Source organism: Cryptomeria japonica, chromosome 7 (assembly GCF_030272615.1).
Source record: "Cryptomeria japonica chromosome 7, Sugi_1.0, whole genome shotgun sequence".
NCBI lineage: Eukaryota > Viridiplantae > Streptophyta > Pinopsida > Cupressales > Cupressaceae > Cryptomeria > Cryptomeria japonica.
The window spans coordinates 301683327-301706136 of record NC_081411.1 but is presented as its reverse complement, the minus strand read 5'-3'; the positions used below and the strand labels follow the sequence as shown (position 1 = coordinate 301706136).

The 22810-nt window shown below is 32.0% G+C and overlaps 2 protein-coding genes across 2 annotated transcripts in view; one reads left to right on the top strand and one right to left on the bottom strand.

The window, feature by feature from the left end:
- The first annotated feature begins 43 nt into the window (after positions 1-43).
- On the top strand, positions 44-499 carry LOC131037159 (G-type lectin S-receptor-like serine/threonine-protein kinase SD2-5). Its single transcript, XM_057969217.1, has one exon. It carries the CDS (start codon positions 44-46, stop codon positions 497-499), a length of 456 nt encoding a protein of 151 aa, XP_057825200.1.
- Positions 500-14910: 14411 nt separating this feature from the next.
- Positions 14911-22810, bottom strand: part of LOC131037152 (G-type lectin S-receptor-like serine/threonine-protein kinase SD2-5) — a 44131-nt gene continuing 36231 nt past the window's right edge. Inside the window, exon 4 of the mRNA XM_059208586.1 lies at positions 14911-17307. Within this exon, the coding sequence (XP_059064569.1) occupies positions 14911-17307 (2397 nt within the window). The remainder of the gene's footprint in view (positions 17308-22810) is intronic.

Sequence of the window (22810 nt, the reverse complement as noted above, 5' to 3'; positions counted from 1 at the left end):
TTTGGTAAGGCTGAAGGGTTTCTGTGCAGACAAAGCCCATCAAATGCTTGTATACGAGCATTTACCAAATGGCTCTTTGGGTAAACGGATATTTTCCAAGAAGAAGCATCAAAATTTTTTGGACTGGAAGACTAGATACAAAGTAGTTCTGAATATTGCAAGTGGATTAGCATACTTACATGAAGATTGTCGAGAACAGATAATACATTTCGACATCAATCCTCAGAACATTCTCCTGGACCAGAACTTCAATGCCAAAGTCTCAGATTTTGGCTTGGCAAAGTTGGTTAACAGAGAGCAAAGTGAAGTGATAACCTTGCTGAGAGGGACACCAGGGTATATGGCGCCTGAGTTACTGAACATGCATTTCACAGAGAAGGCCGAATGTATTCAGCTTTGCTGTTATGGTGGTAGAAACTGTCAGCGGGAAAAGAAACAGAGAGCTTTCAGAGAACGGATTGTTTCCACTGTTACAAATCAAAGCAGAGGAGGGGATTAGCATACTTACATGAAGATTCTCGAGAACAGATAATACATTTCGACATCAAGGCTCAGAACATTCTCTCTGTTATCCCCTCGCAAATTAAATGCATACATGATCATTCAAAATATACACTAAGCGTATTGCTTCTCATCCTAATACAAATAAAAACAAGATGTCATATATTACTGCTAATGGAAATACATACAAGTATCATTTTGTCTCTTCCAAGCACACAATTAATCTTCATTTTGTAGACTTTCAGTACCACGCATTGTGACAATTGTTTTTTCTTGACATTTTCAGTCGCACCTAATTTTTCAGAAAAATTCAGTCACTTGAATTGTGAAATTACAACTTTTTGAAGAGAATTTATTCACAAAGTATTGTTATAACAACCGAGGGAGATTTGTAGTACTATTTTCGTTTTTATTTCTATGTTTGATAAAGGTCACAACACATTTGTTTCTTCATTACTGCTCATCGATGCCAATATTTTTGTGTCATGTTCTATTCCAAGTTTGAAAATCCTCTGCAAATTAATCTTGGTGCTCATTGACATCAATATTTTCTAGGTCAAGTTCTATGCCCTATTTTAAAACCTTTAGCGAACTATTATTTTCGTTAGAGATTAATTAATTTCATATATATAATTGGTTGTTTCTTTTAAATACTCATTTTAGATACAATGCGGAAAATTGATTTTAGTGATTTAAGAGCATTTTATCAACAAAATTCAATCAAATAGAACTTAAGAGTTATTGGTGTTAAGTGTGCGAAGTCGAATGATTGCCAACCGTTACTCTTCCCCTTGCCTCTTTGTTTATGTGTTGTCTTTTCATATTTGGAGACTAGAAAACATAAATGTATAAAATGAGATAACTCTCTATATGTGCTGTAATAGTTAATAAAAATATTGTCCTTTTTCTATTGATGTAGCCATATATTGCTTTTCATTTAAAAAAAAGAGTAACTATTAATAACCAATGAATTTAATCAGAATTTCAGCCCTTCCCTTATTTGGATTGTGACTAGATCTATTGGATTCAAACCTCTTTCAATGTTTTGGCTAGTTTGGCTTGTTAGCAATTTTATTATCTTAATTGAAAGCGTAATTCCAAATTTTCACCAAAATAGACTCGTCATATCTTCTTAGGTGGATTTGGAATTAAAACACCCTTCTATATAAGATATATAAGAATTATTAATTATGTTAGGTTCTAGAAGTTATTTGTAGGCATTCCTATTTTCATTTCAACCCTATGTTATTAAAAATAATGATATTAAAATATTTTAATTTTAAGAGGTAAATATCATACAATTTAACTCATGGATTGGTTTCTTAATTTAACTCGTGGATTGGTTTCCTAAGCTAAGGTGATACCTCTAATGATGATAATCCTACTCTTTACTTGAAGTATTTCAGCTAAGTACAAGTATAATCTAGCTATGTACATTTAAATTCTAAATTTAGATTCTTTAAATTTTAGAATATATTATAGTTGATATTTTAAGTAGTTCTTAATATTGTTGTAACTTATTTTTGGTGTAACAAAATACATGAAAAATAAAATAGGGCAAAATTTAAGAAGTGAAGAATATATATTCATACCATTCTATTGGTCCACTTTTGTAACTCTATTGCTACTATACTTCACTCTAAAACCCTAAATGCATATTTGTCTAATACTATATTAAAATTAAATAAAATTGAATTATCACATTAGACTTAAAAAATATTCATATCGAAGCACCACCTATAGTTCACTCCATTCATGTACAGTATTGAAATCTCATCATAAAAGTTGGCAACCTTAGATCATATTTCTTGGCTATCATATTTGAATTTTAATTAGAAAATTTTGATATTGATTAATAACATTTCTTATGTATCAATTTTATTTTTTATCAATATTTATTCTCTATTGAGTTGATAGATAAATATATCTAATCATTGTGATGAATATAGATTCATTCGAGTGTACTGATTTAATATTAAAATATATGAATTCATTTAAATATCATGATTCAATGTCCATATATATAAAAAGTAAATTTAATAAAAAAATGAATATTTATAGATTTGAATTCTACATTGATTTGACCTATAAATTCATTGAATAATTTTAATTTAATATTAATTAATTTTAAAAAATTTATTCAATACCAATATATAGATTTATTGAGGAACCTTGATTAAATAGTAAGTTATCTATTAAATAATTTTCATATCAATTTTATTATTAATTCCTATTCTGACATCCATTACATATATCTTGATTCTTGATTAGATATAGATTTATTTAAACATTTTTATAAATTATCAATTCATAAATTTACAAAATGTATCCATTTTTCACAATATATTTATTTGCAAAATGTATATGATTGAATATAATCTACCTTTTAAAGTATATATTTTATTTAAATGTAATATTATTTTATCCAATTCTAGTTTACTTCTTGGATCGAATTAGCATGTACATATTTTTATTTTATGATCCTATAAAACCCTCACCCCCACCTCCACTCACAATCGTAATGCCCACTCCCCACTATGGAGGTTTTATCATCCTCTTCATTTAAGAGCCAAGGACTAAGGGGTATCCACTCTACCAAATTCACCTAGGGAACAATCCTAACCTTATCCGTTATGATGTCAGAGCCTTGCATTCAACAAGACTCAATATCTTGTGGGCTCATTAAGAACCTTTCAATTTCACTAGTAGAACAAGGGCCCATTGATGAAAAAAATAGGTTTTGTCATGAGAAGTAGAGGCAATTTTATTTGATGGGTTGTTGTAAAAAGAAACAAATAATTTGCATATTAATAAATAGAGATTAAAATATTATTTTATTGACTCTTCCTCCAATCTTACTACTTTGCAAACAAAAAAAATTTGATCCATTCTTTTCAATGATTTTTTTTAGTATTGGTGGAAGCTCATTGATCATTGACCACATAGAAACCTTGAGGTAACATTCTATTTTTAGAACAACTATGAAATGGTTTTCAATTAGAGTTAATATATAATTATTTTCAAATGAGATCATTCTATGGTGTTGTTTTAGCATGCCACAACATGGACCTAGTGAACCTATGAATCAAAATTGAAAACTATCTAATTTTCTCATTGTTACTCCTCTTGCATGCATGGTTGTTGACTTTTCTCTTCAATGTCATATTATCATTATAACGTCTCTTAGAAAAATTGACTAACTAGTACACTTTGTTTATAGTTGAGAATATTAAAAGACCATGAATGAGATGGTATTGCTTCATTCAACACCAAGAACATCTAAACTAGCGCATCTTTTGTTCATGCACTATAGTCCAAATTGTTATGTTTCAAAAACAACCATATAAAAGGCTACAAAACAAAAGAAATATTGTTGTCTATTTTTTTACGAAGTGGTACACCTACTTCAATATAGGTTTTTTTTTTATCAATAAACAATGAAAGGGCCGCAATCCCACTAAAAATTACATTACAAATGGCCATAAGATAGAATAGAGACATACAAGACCATAAAGATAATTCATATAAATATATTTTTATCTATGACTTAAAAATTAAATTTAATGATGCTATTTGTATTATTAATTACTAGTACATATACACACACATGTAAATAGTGATGATATTTGCTATAATTTAATCATATATTTGGGTAAATGCACAAAGTTGGGTCCTAATCCCATGGAAGTCTGCGGGTTGAGAAAAGAGCTCGCTAGAAACGGGTGCCCGATTTTTGCAAATTGGGCACCCGTTTTGCTTCGGGTGCCTGAGGCATTAAAAAATGGGTGCACATTTTTTGAAAACTTGCTGTCGTTTTGGTTCGAGTGCCCGAATCTAAAAGGGTGCTCGTTTCTTGAATGTATTTATTTATTTTTTTAAAACCATTTTCCATCATTTTCACTATTTCAAAAACAAGAAAAACATTTCAGAGGAGCATAGGTATCCATTTTTTTCATCCCAGTTGATCCCCCCAGCCCAGACCATTTTTTACCTACTTTCGAGTACGTAGTTTTGTTTTCTATATTCTTTTTAATTTCTTTTAATTATTTTTCATAGAAAAATGTTAATTTATTGTTATTATTTTTCATAAAAGAATGTTAATTTATTGTTATTTTTTAATTTTAGTGTTTTGAAGTTTGAAAAACATTTTTTATTTTATTTAATTTCATGTTTAAAATAGTTTTTAGTTTTTAAATATTGCAAAAAACATGAAAAGTAAAAAATAGTAAAAACTTAAAATTGTAGGAAAAAGAAAAACAAAAATGTAAATGAACAATAAAGATTAGACACAAAAAACAAACAATAAACCCTGAACAAAAAAATGAACTATTGGAGTTCAGGAAAAATCAACTCTACAGCTCCAAAAGATCACCTGCATGAAAACCTGTCACAAAAAGAGAGAAGCAAAAATGTTATGGAGGCCAGAATTCAGAGATCCAGAAAAGAAGAGTCATATTGATTGTGAAACAAGAATGCAATTCAATAATTACAATTGTTATGAATATACAAAGAGAAAATCCTTATAAGAGGATACTCAAAACCCTAAAGGTGAAAACCCTAAAGAATTATAAGATTCTTAATTTTAGCTTAAGCATAGAGTATAATAGACTAATAATTAAATAAATAATTAATAGCTAATAAAATATTACTCTAACACCCCCCGTTAAGATGAACTTAGGGAGTAGCTAAAAAACAACTAAGCACTAAAAAAGCTTCTAAAAAAATGATGAAAGTAACAATGGGTCCCGACAACTAGGCCTGATGTTGTACCCAAGTACAATAAAATCTCTATAAAGTGGAGAAAAAAGAGAAAAATCTATGGGAACAAAACTCCTCTCCAAGAAGAGACGAAAGCTCAAGTGAAGGACTAAGAAGCCTCCAAACAAGAGTGTTCCAGAAGATAGGAACAAAAAAAAGCAAGAAGAACACCACTAAAGCATGAAATAGCTACAAACACTATCAAAGAGTAACTGCTGATCTAAAGAACCTCCACTGAAATAGAACATGACCAGGTATTGAAGACTGTAATCTGCATGAGTACCCTCAAATGACACTACTTGAATCAGAGGACAAATAAAGACAAACAACTGAACTCGAAGATATAGATGTCATGAAACACCATACCTTGAAGCGCTGATCAATCGAACCAAGAAAGCATTACAACCAATAGGACAAACCTCCCCATAATGCTGAAAAGGGAGAGGGAGAGCGACACTGAAAATAACGGGCAACAAGAACTGCATGATGAAGAACTAGGAACAACGAATGTGCAGATAAAGTATATAGTGTCATTCAAGGAACACTCACTTGACACACATCATGAGGCTAATGTCGTGGAAGGAATACTCACATGACAAAGGATGATGGAAAACAAAGGCAAACATCAACCCCTCCATGTTACTTTATAAGTAGTGCATGTATAGTAAGGCACAAGATGTGCAAGATCCCAAGTATACAATGCATGATGGCACTTTATCTCAATGTGTTTGCATAAATAAAATGCTACAATGATAAGAAGAGAGAAAAAAATGGAAATAGAAAGAACAACAAAAAACAAGACATCCTACTCAAAAAAAGAGATCCCAGGACCTGAAACATTCAAGATATTCGCCAGAGTGCTGAAAAGCAAAAAATAGAATAAATATATCTGGAGTAGAATATGGAAAGAACATTCATATGACTGAAAATTACATAGAACAAGATTTCCAACAATATAAATTGTTCAAAAAATGGACCTCAGATGCTCAAGTGATGTCTCCTAGAGTGCAAAAAGGGAACCTCTAGCTTTGATAGCATAAAATTCCATCAAAAAGCAAAATCTAAAGTTCAAACCTCAAGATCTGGATAGAGATCGGAAAGAGCTTTCCGACGATATAAGGTTTTTGGAAAAGCGCCTCCGTATGACCAAGTTACAGCCCAAAGAAAAAAATCTCTCTTGTAGTTTTTTTTTTTGATGAAAATTTTCTGACACATTTGTAGGTACAGTCGAATGGATTTTCGTGCCTCAAAAAATGTGCCAATAAAAAATCATGCCCTTTTAACCGAAAATAGGCAAATTATATATCAAAATTCATGGAATCAGGCTTCTGAATCCAACTGTGAGGTCCTTTTGGCACCAAAATGTACCAAAAAATCAGCTACCCCTAGAAATGGAAAAAATAATTACGCAAACCCCCAAATACATAGATCTAAAGAACAAGGCCCAAAATCTCTCATGAAGAGAACAGGGGCATGCAGATCTGGAGCTCTAATACTATATTGGAGCTGAGGAAAAATCAACTCTACAACTCCCAAAGATCACCTGCATGCAAACCTGTCACATAAAGAGAGAAGCAAAAAAGTTATGGAGGCCAGAATCCAGAGATCCAAAAAAGAGGAGTCATATTGATTGTGCAACAAGAATGCAATTCAATAATTATAGTTGTTATGAAAATACAAAGAGAGAATCCTTATAAGAGGATACTCGAAACCGTAAAGGTGAAAAGCCTAAAGAATTATAAGATTCCTAAGTTTAGCTTAAGAATAGAGTATAATAGACTAATAATTAAATAAATAATTATTAGCTAATAAAAGATTAATCTAACACAAACAATAAACCCTAGATAGAAAAAAATGAACAATAAACCCTAGAAAATAAATGAACAACAAACTAAAAATTAACAAACAATAAACCCTAGATGAAAATCAACAATAAACCCCCCTTCTCTCTCTCACACACACATACACATTACCCTCTTTGTCATTATGCTCTTTCTCTCTCTCTCTCTCAATCTCTCATTACCCCCCCTCTCTCTCTCACACACACATACACATTACCCTCTTTGTCATTATGCTCTCTCTCTCTCTCTCTCTCAATCTCTCATTACCCCCCCTCTCTCTCTCACACACACATTACCCCCCCTCTCTCTCTCTCTCTCACAAACATTACCCCTCTCTCTCTCTCTCTCTCTCGTGTTACCCTCTCTCTCTTTCATTACCCTATTTCTATCATTACCTACTCTCTATCTCTCATTATCTATTCTCTCTCTAACTCGTTGTATATCAAATTACCTACTCTCCCCCTCTCTCTCTCTCTATTTTAATCATAAGTAAAAGTTTGAATGTTTTAATTTATATTTCTAAATGTTGTATTTAATTATAGGATTCTTTTGTAAAAGTTAGATGTTTAATTTATGTTTTGATGTTTAATTTATGTTTAAATTGAACTTTAAAATGATAATGCATATGAATGTGCTTTTTTATGTGTGTGAAAAATAGGGTTCTTAAATTTGATAATACTCTAACTATCACTATTAATCCTCACTACTTCCTAACTTAGCCCAATCTCTAAAGATATACTATATATTTACAAACATGACAACATGTCATATACTTTGACTTAATAGTGGAAAGAGAAACCACAACCTGTCACCTACTCATCCAACTAATTGCACCACCACATAGACTAGATACATAGTCAGTGTTAGACTTCCTAATGCCAACATTCCATAGCCAATTTGAATTTACAAGTCCTTATATTTTTAATAACATGTGGAACAAGCCTACTACTAAACATTCTTCTTTCCAAACTTTGTGCTTTGAAAACATGGTTGTTGAAAACATGGATTTTTCTTCTTCTTTTAGATTATTCCACGAATCACCAATCATTTTAGTGATCTCCCTATCCTTGCCAGGACACAATGCTTTCAATTGTTTATACTCCTTAGAAAAGAAAAAATTGCAGCCATTCCTATTTTTCTTTGAAAACATGGTTGTTGAAAGCATTTTTTCTAAATTTGAGTCATTGAGATGCTAGATATTAAATTCCAACCTAGAGGTAATATTTCCATAAAGTCCAATGGCTACCAAAGTGATAGATTTCCACTAAATTTTAGCTCTTATTGAAGTAATATTAAGTGTTGTTAAAGTGTCATAAGAAGTTGTCAAAGTTTCAACTTGTCATCAAAGTGACATTATTGGTGAAGTAACCCAATTGTTTCTAAAATGACATTATTATACTAAATTTCAACTACTCCTAAAGTCCACCTTGTACCAATGTTACAATGTGCATCTAAAGATGTTTTTGAACTTAAAAAATTATACTAAATGTAAAATTATGCCTAAATGAGAAATAGAATTTCATGTGGAAAGAATCTCTATATTTAATCACCCATGTATCCTCATATATATGCATTCCAAATATATAAAAATTATATCACTATTGTCATCCTAATAATTTATTGAATCTAAATCATCATTTAATTCATTCTTGTAATATTTTTCTTGCATTCATTTTTATGTGGATTTTCTTGACATAATTATAACTTAGCTTAACATAGGATTTATTGAGAGACTTAGATCTCACTTTAGATTTAGATCTTTGTCCTTTTTCTTATATTTTCTCTTTGCTTTATCCTTTTATCTTCCTCTAATAACCAATGCATCCTTTAAAAAATTAGAGTTTTTCTTTGTTTTAACTCCTCTAAGAGTAGAGAACCTACTATTTATTCAAGCTTCAACTTAGTGTAGTACTACTAGTTGTAATCACTATATCATCCCATGATTCTAGAAAAGAACACAACAAAGCAGTACATGTATTGACAAGTTCATAGATATAACTTATGACTTTAATGGATCTATTTAAAACCAAAATAGAGTAGTTGAATCGATTCCTATCAAGTTGAAAATATAAAGTGGTAGCCTAATTGAAGATAATGGTTAAATATTGCAAGGGTACTAAATTGTAATTGCATGGAAGTTACCTTCTTTGAAAAGATGAAGTATACAATGCGACCATTAAACTATGATTAGAAGCCTCTCATGACAACATCGTCAACTATTATGGGTCCCAAAGTACAACTATCATAGGTATTGTAATCATCCATCTCTCTATAACAAACATACAAATGCACCATGATGGCCCAAAATGCCAACTAAAAAAATATCTTAATCAAGAATGAGCCCTCAGTGGAGTCTAGAGGAGATGATTATTCATTATCTAAATTAGTGGAGTCATTTTATTCATTATCTATTCTCTCTCTCTCTCTCTCTCATGATCATTTTTATGATTTTGATGGAACTTATACTAATGCATCTTTAGATCTTAAAAAGTATTGTTTGAGTTGCATGGGCATTATGATGTTTTATTTTGTAGAATATTTCTTATACTTTGATTTAAGAGGATAATATTTCTTAAATGATGCTTATTATTAAAATAGACCCACGTATTAATAATATAGATCTATGTGAGTTTCCTTTTTTTATATTTAAGTTGGTAAATTGTATATAATTATAAGTTTTTTTGGAAGGTGAAATGTAAATTAAATAGTAATTGTAAATTTTCATGTTTGTATATATATGCAGATTATTTTCACATAATGGATGAGTTTGAGATAGATGAGCTATTAGGTCTAGCACCACCTCCACCTCCACCCCCTCCACCTCCACCTCCACCTCCACCCGATCAGCTGAGGTAGACCATTAGGAGGAATATTGATTCTTTGATTAGAGATATCCATACCATTAGACTCGAGCCTCATCCACCTCCGCAACTGTTACACCTTGCAAATAGTATGCAAGGGATTCGATAGTCTGTACAGGCTTTAGATAGCGAGCTGGATAGCTATTGTAGTTGGAGGGAGGGATTGCGTGCATTTTACGTTGATGGCCTAACATACAACCAATTGGGTTTCGATGGTGTAGGCACCCAAGCATAGCTAGACACTTTTGGGAGCGATGGCAGATGGTCTTTGACTATCTACCTTACTCCAATCATGAGGTCCCCATGTATTTTTTGAAAAAATTGTGGGCCGAATTTGAATTGGGTAAAAAACCCAATTACTCTGATATTAGATCATTTTAGGGGGTCGGGAGAGGCATGCCCCAGGATAGGCGGGGGGTCGAATTGAGTGACAGAGTTAGAAACTATGTGCACGATGATCCCTTGGTTCCTCTTCCTGCACCGGTTGTTCCAGCACCTGCCCATCATCAAGTAGTGGATTTTGCTCTTGGTTCATTGAGTGACATGTCGTGCAGTTTGGAACAGCAGTTGCGCGAGGTGAGGGCTACCCCCAGCTTAGCACATGTTTACATGAGCTGTGGGAATGTATGTATGGGTCTATAGAGTTATAAACAATCATAAATTATATGACAATACATAAAAATATATAATTTAAAGTTATAAACAATAAATTGAATTAAATTACCAGGTTGTATGAGGTCTGAAACATGATCATAATCTTCTGATGCAAATGCATGATCTAGGTCTTCATTTCTTCTAACATATTGACATTGTGTTTCACTCGGTGTTAAGGATTTTTTTTTCCATTCTTCAACCCATTCAATATTCTCGCATTCTTCCCATTCACCTGCAACACAAAATTGACAACATCATGCAAGCTCTCTAGTCCATATAGTCCAAGTGTTAGAATTTGAACTCTTAAATGAATGCCACCTAGTTGACCCATTGATTGTATCAAAATCATATCTTGGAAGGATATTCTCTTCTTTAAGTAGCCATAAGAAACATCTAATTGTAGAGTTCTGACTTGATCCTATGGGTAAAGTTGCAGTACACCAATCCACAATTGCACTTGCATTTTTAAATTTATCCTTTTCATTGAATTTGAGTTGCTCTCTGTGAAGGGATCTCTTAACACATGCACCGACACCATCATGATCTCCTTTCTCATGTCTAGCCTCAAAAAAACTCCACATGTGTTCGATATTAGTTTTCTTATGAATCCTACTCAACCAATAAAATATTCTAGCATTCTTGAATTGCCCTGTGCAATTATTTGACCATATTAGATGTTGTGTCATCTGAATTTCTCTCTCCCTCAAATTCTCAAAAAAGGTCTTGAAGCAATATTGGACAAACTCATATGAGTGTAATTTATTATCACTCATTTAGAAATGGTACTGTCTCAAAATTTTCTGATCCTCTTCTGTACTATCTAGTGCATGCCTATAGACAATATGGACAAAAATCAATACTTCCATTGAACTGTAGTATTGTGATTGAACCCCATCTTGTGGTGCAAGCCTATAGTTCTCTACAAAGTCAACAAATGAAAGTATACTACCAATAGGAATTGTATCCTTACATATTTGAAATTGACCATCGAGCCATCTAGCATTTTGAGTGTGTTTAACATATTTAGGTACGATCTTACTCTTAAATTCATTCATAAATGCGTGAACACTAACTTTTTCAGTGATTATATTGCACCGTCTTCCAACCTTTCCATCCTTCAGTGGATACTCAATAGTTTTAAATATTTTAACATCAACTAATTGTTGTCCAAAATCATTTGAAATATTTTCATGCAAACATTCATCCAACAATGAAAGATTGCCACATATATCACATACACCAGAAACACATGCATTGAAAAAAAAATTTCTCATTTGGTGGGTTGCAAAACAAACTTGATATAAACTCCTTTATAGTTTCAGGTGTATATCTATACCACATTCTTGGAACATTCCATTACTATGCATGGTAACACATATATATTGAAATACATCATAATGGTAGTGAAATTGAACATGAGTTTTGCAACAACATGTGACTCTTTCCTTGTTAATTCGAACATACCAAGGTTTACACTTTTCAAAAGACCTGTGACAAATGCTAATAGTCAACACCTTATCATCCAATTTTTTTTTGTACAATTCATTTTGACTCATGTCGAATAGGTGTTTTGGATGTGGATCATGAATTTTTGACCCAACTCTTAATTTAAGAACATCTCTAACATTAGGTGATACTCTCATATTATCGTGCCAAAACTTTTTGATCAAAGTTTTGACTTCACCAGTAAATTTCATATCAGACCTTGTTAATCTACCACTAAAAGTCCACAAATTGTTTGCACCTAAATTAAATGGTTCTATTGTGTTTCATTCGTCAACATTTATGGTCTCATTGATGTTCTCCTCTTCTGAAACGATTGTGGAACTTGAAGCTAGTTGTCTCATTCTTGATCTTATCTCTTGTTGATGTATTGCCTCCTTCTCCCTATTTGTTGCAATCTCCTCAGTTGTCAGAACCTTACTTTGCCTCTTCCTACGTTGATTTGATCCCATGGCTGCACCAAATTTTGAATTCGAATCGATCTCCTTACCAAATTGACCATAAGAGAAAAAAAGAGAATGATTAATCAAAATATTCTCTTTGCAAATTGTACTTGTCAGGCAATGATTGAAAAATCATTCAATCATTGGGATTTGTGCTTGTGGGCCAAATTCTGGCCCACCGGATCTTTTCAGAAATGGGTGCTTGTTATTTAATGAAACGGGTGCCTATTTTAGAATAGGGTGCCCGTTTCACTTTCAATGGTATAAAGCGAAATGGGTGCCCATTTCAGAATCGGGTGCTCGTTTCACTTTCAATGGTACAAAGCGAAACGGGAGCCCATTTTTTGAATTTAAAAAATGGGTGCCTGTTTGTTAAAATTAGGGGTGAGAAACAACCCTTAGCATTGTTTTTTGCTTCGCATAGGCTTGGTCCTACCAAGCCTATGCTTGGACCTCCAAAAAAATGGCTACGGTAAAATGACATCAGATTTCTACCCTGGCCTAATTTTTTGAGGGCCTTTGTGATTGAATATTTTGACCAAACAAAAACCCATTAGATTTTTTAGCATCTTGATTTCAGAAATGTAAATTTCATAGTGATAAGATTATTTTTACTATTTTTGTATTATTTATTCATCAAAAGTGGAACATAAACCTAAAATACAGAGGTTCACTAAAACTTTAATAACTTTTTTGTTTTTAGCATTTTAGAAAAATAAATTATATGACATCGATCTACATACAATTATTTTGAATATTAAAAAAAATACATTGAAAAATATGAAATTTTCATCAAATTATGGTGGTCGTACACCCAATGTTTTGAAGATATACTTTATTATCTGTTAAAAATTAATAAAAAAAATATATTCAATAAAAACATAAGCAAAAATATTCTCATCAATATTTGGTGTCTTAGGTATCATTTCCCAGAAGGATTTGCAAAAATTCATTTATTTGCATAAGAAAAGGGTGGCCGTACACGTGTGGTATGGTCCTGAAATAGACATTTTAAAAAACTATTTTTTAAACATGCCTACTAAAAGACAATTTCTATCATGTGGGTATTAAAATAAATTACATATTTGAAAAGTAGACTCCGAGCACTACATTTTCTATTAATGAAGTTTTTTGAGATTCAATCTGTAAGTGCATCAAATTTTGACATCAATCGATAGAAAATTTGAAAAACAGAGAAAACACTTCCACTTTTTGCCCAAAAGTGGGACTCAACTTCTTGTAGCCACCCATTTGGATGAGAGGGAGATCTTTAAAATTCCATCATTTTGATTCAACAACTATTGGGTAAAAGTTCAAAGCTATGCTACACATTTGTAGATGAAAATCATCAATACAAACACATTTTTTCAATTTGGACCACCTAATAATGAAATTTTGCTTTAAATTTGAAAATAATATAAAACTACCATACCTAAATTTTCAAAAAATAAGTAAAATATGTCCACACATCATTATGGAGGTAGTGATTTTATTTTTCCATTATTCCACTTAAAAAAATATTAAATTATTATATTGTAATTAGTATTAAATTATTGTTCATATTATATGATTATATTATTATACTTTTACATATTCTTACTATTGTATTTGTCTATATTTGTATTCCTATTAAATTCATTAAAAAGGAAACAAAGCTATGAAGACTAAATTATTATTAGTATATTTTTTATTTTTTTATTTCTATTATTCATTTTAGGAAAGAAACATAACTATTAAGACTAAATTATTATTATTACATCATATCATTAGATTTTTTAATATTCATTCAAATTCTTATTCTTAGGAAAGGCTTTTATTTACAAATATTTTAAAGCTCCACGTTGACTTTGTAATGTAGAATTTTTAATTTAGTTTGTATATTATTTAAAAAATAGCAATAAAAAAATTGTAATATATATTTATTTTAAATTTAAGAGAATAATTTTTATTATCCATTAAAAAAAAGTGAAGTCAACATGATATTGTAGAAAAATAATATATTTTTTTTTAATTTTCCCTTGTGATATTATCTTAAAAATAGTAACTTTAAAATATTTAACAGACAAAAATACTTTTAATGACTAATTTTCCAAAATAATTGTTAATTGGCCTCACATTTAGTTATTATTATAACATGCTAGAAGTCTACTGAACATTAAAACCAACAGATTTGGAAAATCTTATAAAGACTTTTTACCAGGGAAAGCCGATGGTGTCCCTTTTAACGTTTTTAAGTAAATATATTTTACCTAATTCTCTGGATTTGGATCGTAGAAACCTAACTAAACATTCAAACATATTAATACTAAAACAGAGGTTGTAGTTGGCTTTTCTAAACAAATTAATAGGCTATCTAGGTCCTGATAGCTCCGAAGGTAGAAGAGCATAGGAGATCTCCGTTTCGTAACTAGGATTGAATCCTGCAATCGAGGAAGGAACATCATCCATCGTGTCTATTATACCCTCCAACGCCTTCACCACAGTCGACATAGCTGGCCGCCTCGTAAAATCCTCTTGTACACACCACATTCCCACTTTTATCAATTTTACTGCCTCCTCTCTTACGCTTGTTTCAGCATCCACAAATCCCTCATATACCAAATCTATTAACCTCCCCTCCTCTGCTTTAACTTGTAAGACTGAAAACAAGCAGTTATCTGAAAGGTCTCTGCTTCTTTTTCCACTGACAATTTCTACCACCACAACGCCAAAGCTAAATACATCTGCCTTTTCTGTGAAATGCATGTTTAGTAACTCAGGCGCCATATACCCTGGTGTACCTCTCAGCAGGGTTATCACTTCAGTTTGCTCTCTGTCAATCAACTTTGCCAAGCCAAAATCTGAGATCTTCGCAATGAAATGTTGGTCGAGGAGAATGTTGTGAGGCTTGATGTCGAAGTGTATTATCTGTTCTCGACATTCTTCATGTAAATATGTTAATCCTCTTGCAATATCCAGAACTACTTTGTATCTAGTCTTCCAGTCCAGCATATTTTTGGAAAATATCCATCGATCCAGAGACCCATTTGGTAGATGCTCGTATACCAGCATCCGATAGGCCTTTTCTGCACAAAATCCCTTTAGTCTTACCAAATTAAGATGGTCAATTTTTCCTATAGTTTCCATTTCTGCCTTGAATTCCTTTTCCCCTTGACCTGCTCCATCAAGACGCTTCACTGCTATCATTGAGCCATTAGGCAAGACGCCTTCATAAACTGAACCGAATCCTCCGCTTCCCAACTTTTTACTAAATTCAATTGTAGCATTCTGTAATTCTTGGAATGAATAGCGCATAGGCAAGCCTGCCGGCCAATCTGCACCCTTGTCCTCATCTTCATCCTTTTCCTTACTGCTTTCTCTACGTTTACTTATCCATGTACACAAAAGAAGAAACAGGAGAGACACTCCACCAATGGCAGTACAAATGATAACTATAACCAAATGCTTAATCTGCTTAGGCCTTGACTGAACTTTAATATAAGCAGTGGAGTTGTAAAATACATCATTTTGAGTACTCATTTTCAGAGAGTAGACATTGGACTCCAGGTAACAATAACCACTAGAAAAGTTTGAACCATACCTGAAAAATGCAGCTCTGCAAGAGCAATTTGCAAGGCAAAGATTTTTACAGTAATCCCGTGAGACCAACTGTGGAATGGATGGATCATTGTAACTATAAGTAAAATACGAAGTATGCTCCAGCTCTAAAAGGTGATGACCACGAGCACAGTTACTGCGTCTAGATATATTCGAACATACAAGAGGTCTGTGGAGAAGGCAGCCTAAATTGGGCTTTGTGGCGTCAATTTGAACAAAATAATTGCCCTGTTTTGGACAGCTACACTGCCCATCTCTGCAGACGCCATAGCTTCCGCATGGAGTTGGATAGTCGCAGAGGCCTAGACTATTTGAAATGGTTGACAAATACTCAACTGTAGATCTTCCTATGGTCTTCATGATTGAATAAAACTGCAGATGCCCGTATGAATCAATCTTAAAGTAGAGGCAACCGTTGGGCATACTAATTTTCCCTAATGGCGGCATATAGAAAGACTCGTTGTCAAACTGGATGTAAGACAACTCCACGGATGAAGGAGGATCAGGATATCTATAATATATTTGAGGGGTTTCCAGGCCTATAAGCATAACGAAGCTGCGGATAGATAAGGAACAGTGGAAAATACCTTGACTTGTATTAGTAGGAGAAGTGTTTGCAATAAGATTTTGGCCCACCTTGAACTTCTGCCCTGACAGCACCGTATCAGTGGGATGATCAAAAGACTGCCACATGATTCCACCGGAGGTGTTAAACAGAACAAGACTCCCAGATTCTTGTATCTCCATTCCTTGAAAATCGTGGCTGGACGTATTTGTAGACCAGACGAGTGTGCCATATGAATCCTTCAACATAAGTTCTCCGGTAGTGGTGAGTGTTAGGGATGCGTTTTTTTGCACCATCTGGTCTCTGTTTGAACTCCACACCATTTGCATGTCAGCCAGTATACCATTATCTTCGTAGATAACAAAGAAGGTTGCAAACAGGTAGCCTGTGTCACAAGGACGACTATAGCAGAAGAATCCGCATCCAAACTGCAGATTCATATCATTATATGAGATATTACTGGTCAGAAGAATCGGCCTGACGAGTGCATCTGCATAATATGATGGTGCCAAGAAATGTCCGGATTGCAGATTGTTGACCCATGTTCTGCCTCCGTATGCAGTTGCCGAAGAAAGAGCAAAGCTCTGTCCAAATAGAGAGTATGATATAAGGAAACTCAGAAATAATAAATTAGAAAGACACAAGAACGAAAAATAATTCATTCTTCTAGACAGACGTGATGTCCACTGGATAAAACGCAGATAAGAAAATGTTTAGAAGGCAGTTATGGTATACTCTATTTAAACGTTATTTGATTTAATTCTCAAAGTGCTAATAATAATTATATGTCTTATTTCAAGTTAAGAGAAACTCATAACAACTAAACCCCATTGAGCGAGAGAAGTGGTAGTCAAAGGCTTTCGGGGGACTTATGAGATTCAAGCCATGTACAATTATTTTAAAACATTAACCAAGAGACCTACTGTAGCTAGGAAATCGGAAATCATCAAAGCAAATATCAAAATATTAATCTAGCTCAATCACGAAAGCTAAAATGCAATGATCTATCCTAACACACTCAATAAAGACATGAAAAGCAAAACATTCAAAACTAAAAACTAAGCAAACCAGATGTAGATCTGAATGTCTCCTTCATGCGGCTCCATTGTCCTTCTTTCTTCTCCAAATAGCCTTTGTTTGTGGATCTCACCTTCAAGTGCATAAACCTAATGTGAAAGCAAGATTGACATTGGCACAAGAATACTCAAAGCGTGATTGATTCAACAAAGTAATTCAAACAAGTGATTATTATTAGCCGAGATTGAAGAAATTCATCCAATTTATAGATAAATTGGAGAAAAGACAAGATTAGCATGAAATTGATATTATAGGCAATTGATTTCAAAATGGCAAAATTGAGTTGAAGGAAGAAGGTTATGACACCTTCTATGTCATGAATTATGACATATTGCCAATGCAAAGGTTAGAGGACTAAAAGCCTATGACATCTTGCTATGCCAATAGTATGATGCATGAGAAATTCATGCTTCGACCAAAGCACAAAAATATGGAGAACTAGAGAAAAATTAATTAGGTGGAAATTAGGAATTAGGAAAATTAGGAAATTAGAAATGATGAAATTAGAAAATTGATGCAAATTAGGTAAATTAATTAATAATTTCTCATTCATTAATTAATTTACAAAAATAGGAGGAATTAATTAGCCAATTAAATAAACATTTAATTGTGACAAGAAGACTTAGGATAAATAAATAAATTATTTAACTTAGAGGGAGAATGGAGAGAAAATAACAAACAAGGTTAAATTAGAAATGCAAGGACAATAATTAGGTCTTGATAAAAGATAATTGACTCGATCATGATTCTGATTAACAAAGGACCAATGTGATAAATGATTTGATTGATAAATACGCCAATTGACGAGGAACAATGACTAATTGAACCAAATTGACATAATTGAGACAGACAACGTTCAATGGCAAATTGATCGCAAAATGACAAGATTGAAAATGATAACGCAAAACGACAAGATTTAAAATGATAACGATTGATGACAAATCGATCGCAAAACGACAAGATTGACAAGAGGACAAAACCCTAATTAGGATTGACGATGTCCAAAATGATGACAAATTAGCACGCACATTGATGCGACAGGATAAGATTGACCAAAATCATGATTGAAGATTGTTGTCGACAAGACCAAATGTGAGAGTGAGATGAATGAAGAATGTAGAAGAATGACTCGATGCTCGCAAATGATAAAAACCAAGTGCGTAACATAGGAGAAATGTTAATGCGACGCAAAAACCTAAAATGAGGCAATGCGCAAATGTTAAAGTATGACTCCGCAAGCGTTGACCATTTTTAGGTGTCTACACCCACAAATTCCATTAATTTCTCTACTATTTAAGCAACTAGTTTTACATAGAAAATACCATCAACTTCCTCCATTCATATGATGTAAGAAAAGTACGTAAACTATGCCACTACAATAATGAAGTGAATACAAAAATATAAGGAAACATAGTAGCAATAAGAGTCAGAAAGTATCACACGAAATTGTCTCACAACAATTCTACAACAAATACACAGTGATGACTTGAAGCTGGGAATGACTAACCATAGCATACAAAAGAGATGTAGACTAATATTAAAAAAAATATAATGTCCAAAATGATGCGATATAATAATACGAAGTCCATAAAAAATGCAATTGAAACCGCATCCAAAACATATACTTCCTTACCTACAATCTATAAGAAAAAAAAAGAGCACAACAAAACTAAACTATTTCAAAAATATTTTAAAATACAATATAATCTATAAATTAATTTTCTCTTTCCTCTCATTCTAATATCTAATGGGTTTTCATTTGTAGAATATTTTTTTGTCAACACAAGTGTCTAGACAAATTTTGCTAAAGTATTTGTATGATAAAAAGATTGATATCTAAAATGTATAAAATCTCAAAATATATAGAGAATCAAATTGAAATACACTTTTTGTTTTGAAAATAATAAATAAATTTAAATTTGTGTTTCTACTCCACCTTGCATGGCAAAATAACCTATTATTTACAATTGTCAACTTACATTTACACCTTTCATAAATGATGTTATAGATTCCCGATGTTATACTATATCTTATAAAAATAACTTCTAGCTATTAAAAAGGCACCCTAGCCACAATCTATTGTTATTTTGAGAAAATAAATATCAATAATTAATATTTTATTATTATTATTTAAAACGGCTCGATAAACATTTAATTGATTGGTGACAGGGGCACAACACATTCTTTGACTTCACATGAAACACTTTTGACCCAAAGCTATGAATTGGTGAAGTCACAAATATGGGATCTCATCCTCATTTAAAAATACTATTGCTCAAACTCCCAAACAGAAAGGATCAACAAGGCAAAAGGTTGCAATCATAATGAGCTTCACAAATTCCTTGAGGGGTTCTTCGAACCCTTCAATAAATAACTATGTCATTATATTTATCATTACTACTACTAAACATTTAAATTTAGACACATAAGCATAAACTATGCCATGGTCTTTTATTCATACAAGCTCCTTGAAATAATCATCTTCATCCATCCTTTCAAATTATAGACATTCATAGGGTTAAGTATGGAGAAATCTTGTAGTTTTTGTAACAAAGGCTTTGTAAAACACTTATCAATGTCATTTCAGGTTAGAGCATTCATTTTAGAAACCTTATGCTCATCATCTTTGTGACTATGAGAAAATATTTTAAAAGACCCTTCTTTTCTAAGATGTTCATTAACAAGATGTTCATTAAAATTAGAAAGAAAAAATGTTCCTAAAATCTTTAAATTTTCATTGATATATGTAGTTAATAGTTTCTACCAAGATATTTCTTGGTATACATTTTCAATCACTTTAACCTCCTTATCTTTTTTTGGTAAGCCCATAATATTTGAAGGATTGAGAATGGAACTAGAGATTAAAAACGTTTCCCTATATAAATTATTCCTTCTCCTATATTAACTTCTAAGTTTTTCTTATTCTATTTATATCACATTTTCTCCATGGAAATTGCCAATTTATCTATATCACATTTTCTCCATGGAAATTGCCAATTTATCTATATTGGAATAAAATTATACATTTCTTCCATTTATTTCTTTCTTCTTTGAACATGATTTTATTTTCTAAATTAGAGTTCACAACTAAAAATTTCATTTGCCCCCACCTATGATACCTGATTTCTATGTCACTAAGAAATATAAATTAATTTAAACTCATACATGCTAGTAAGATCATTAATCTAATAACACTTTAATATAAAATATAAAATATTTTACAAAATGAATTATAATTAATGAATCAATTTTTTTTATAATCTAAATCATAATATTCAACACACTAACAATTGCATTTAAATTTAAACTAAATACCCATAAATTCAATCAACTTTTCCAAAGTTTTGGAAACTAGTTTGACATTGTTTTACATTAAAATAGCATCAAATTCATATATTTATTTCATTTGATGAAATTAAATATAATATTGTGATACAATAGTGAAGATAACTTCAATAAGATTTTGAAACTATCATGCCAAAATATCTCACCACAACACTAAAGCATGGATAAATTGGCAACACTAGAGAAATTCAAGCTAGAAATAAATATACATCCTAAAAAATTAATCTATATAATACAAAAAAATAATAACATGAAAAATAATATAGTACAACAACATGGTCCAACTAAACACCCAATAAAAATCCACACAAATTACACAATTCATTACTAGTAAACTACACACAAAAAAGAACACACTAAATATTTACTATTATATAAATATTTTAAGATCCAACATGGTATAATTGAATGAAATTGATCTTTGCACCAAAGGGGTTTAATCATTTTACTATAATCTGCAATGGGTATTCAATCATATAATGTTTATATAAAAACACAAATGTCTACACAAATTTAGGTTGAGTTTCTATAAGATAAAAAAATGAGATTCCCAAAAGGTGAAAACCCTCAAAATATATAGAGAATGAAATCCAAACATACCATTTCGTGAGAAAATAATAAATAAATTTATATTTTAATTCTCACTCTACCTTGCACACCAAGAGAGATCATTACTTACAACTATCTATTAGACATTGTTGCTACTAGGATATGTTTTTGTCATTGATGTCAACATATTCCTACTCCGGTGATTTCTGATTGGTTTATTGGGATCATGGTTTTGTGTATGGAGTATTTCTAGTATCATTATATTCTTCTATATGGTTTTTGGTGATCCAGAAAACTTAATTGATCCTATCAGATGATTTGGTTATGCAGTTTGTTTTTGTGATCAGTGCTTTGCAGAGTTTAGTATTTCCTCTAGTATTTTCCAGTGGGATCAGATCTTGAGCTGAGCTTCTGAGATATTGTTTGGGATGGTGTTGTGTATCTTCCTTTCAAATGGTTCATGATTTGGTGCCCTACAATTTATCTTTACTTCATGATAGTTGCTGATGTTTGAGTATTCTTGAGGCTCAGATGTTGATCAATGAAGATTTGATAAGTGGTGTTGGTACAACTATTACTGATGATTCTAACGTGCTTGCTAGTGTTTCCTAATTATGTCGTACTTTTTTTTGTGACACATAAATCGGTGTGCGAGTTCTTGGTCATTTTATTGAACCGGTGATGTTCTTTATGTTATGCAGTTTTCCTAGTCATGTAGCATGTTACGGTTGATGTTCGCATGATTACCAGTGGTGATTAGTATTTGGGAATTTGATTTAGGTCCATGATATGTCATGAATATCATTATATTGGTTCGATGGTCGATCTATGTATTGTGTGATGTAATTTTGTAATTGTGAGTTGAGGGTTTGGCCGACCTTGTTGTCAAGGTTGATGATTTGTATAAATAGGTTATAATCTCACGTAATTTAAGTATCAAGGTTGTGTCTAGAATATTAGATAGTGGTGTATTTGTGAACAAGTGATTCATCCTTCGATATTGTGATTGGGAAGAGATTGGTGTTGTAGAGCATAAAATTGAGCTTAACCAAAACTATCATCAAGCATTTTCAAATTCTATTATTGCAATTTATTTCTTCTGGGTTGTATTTTGAA

Coding starts and splice junctions, on each gene's coding strand:
- LOC131037159 (XM_057969217.1), top strand. CDS start 44: ATGCTTGTATACGAGCATTTACCAAATGGCTCTTTGGGTAAACGGATA.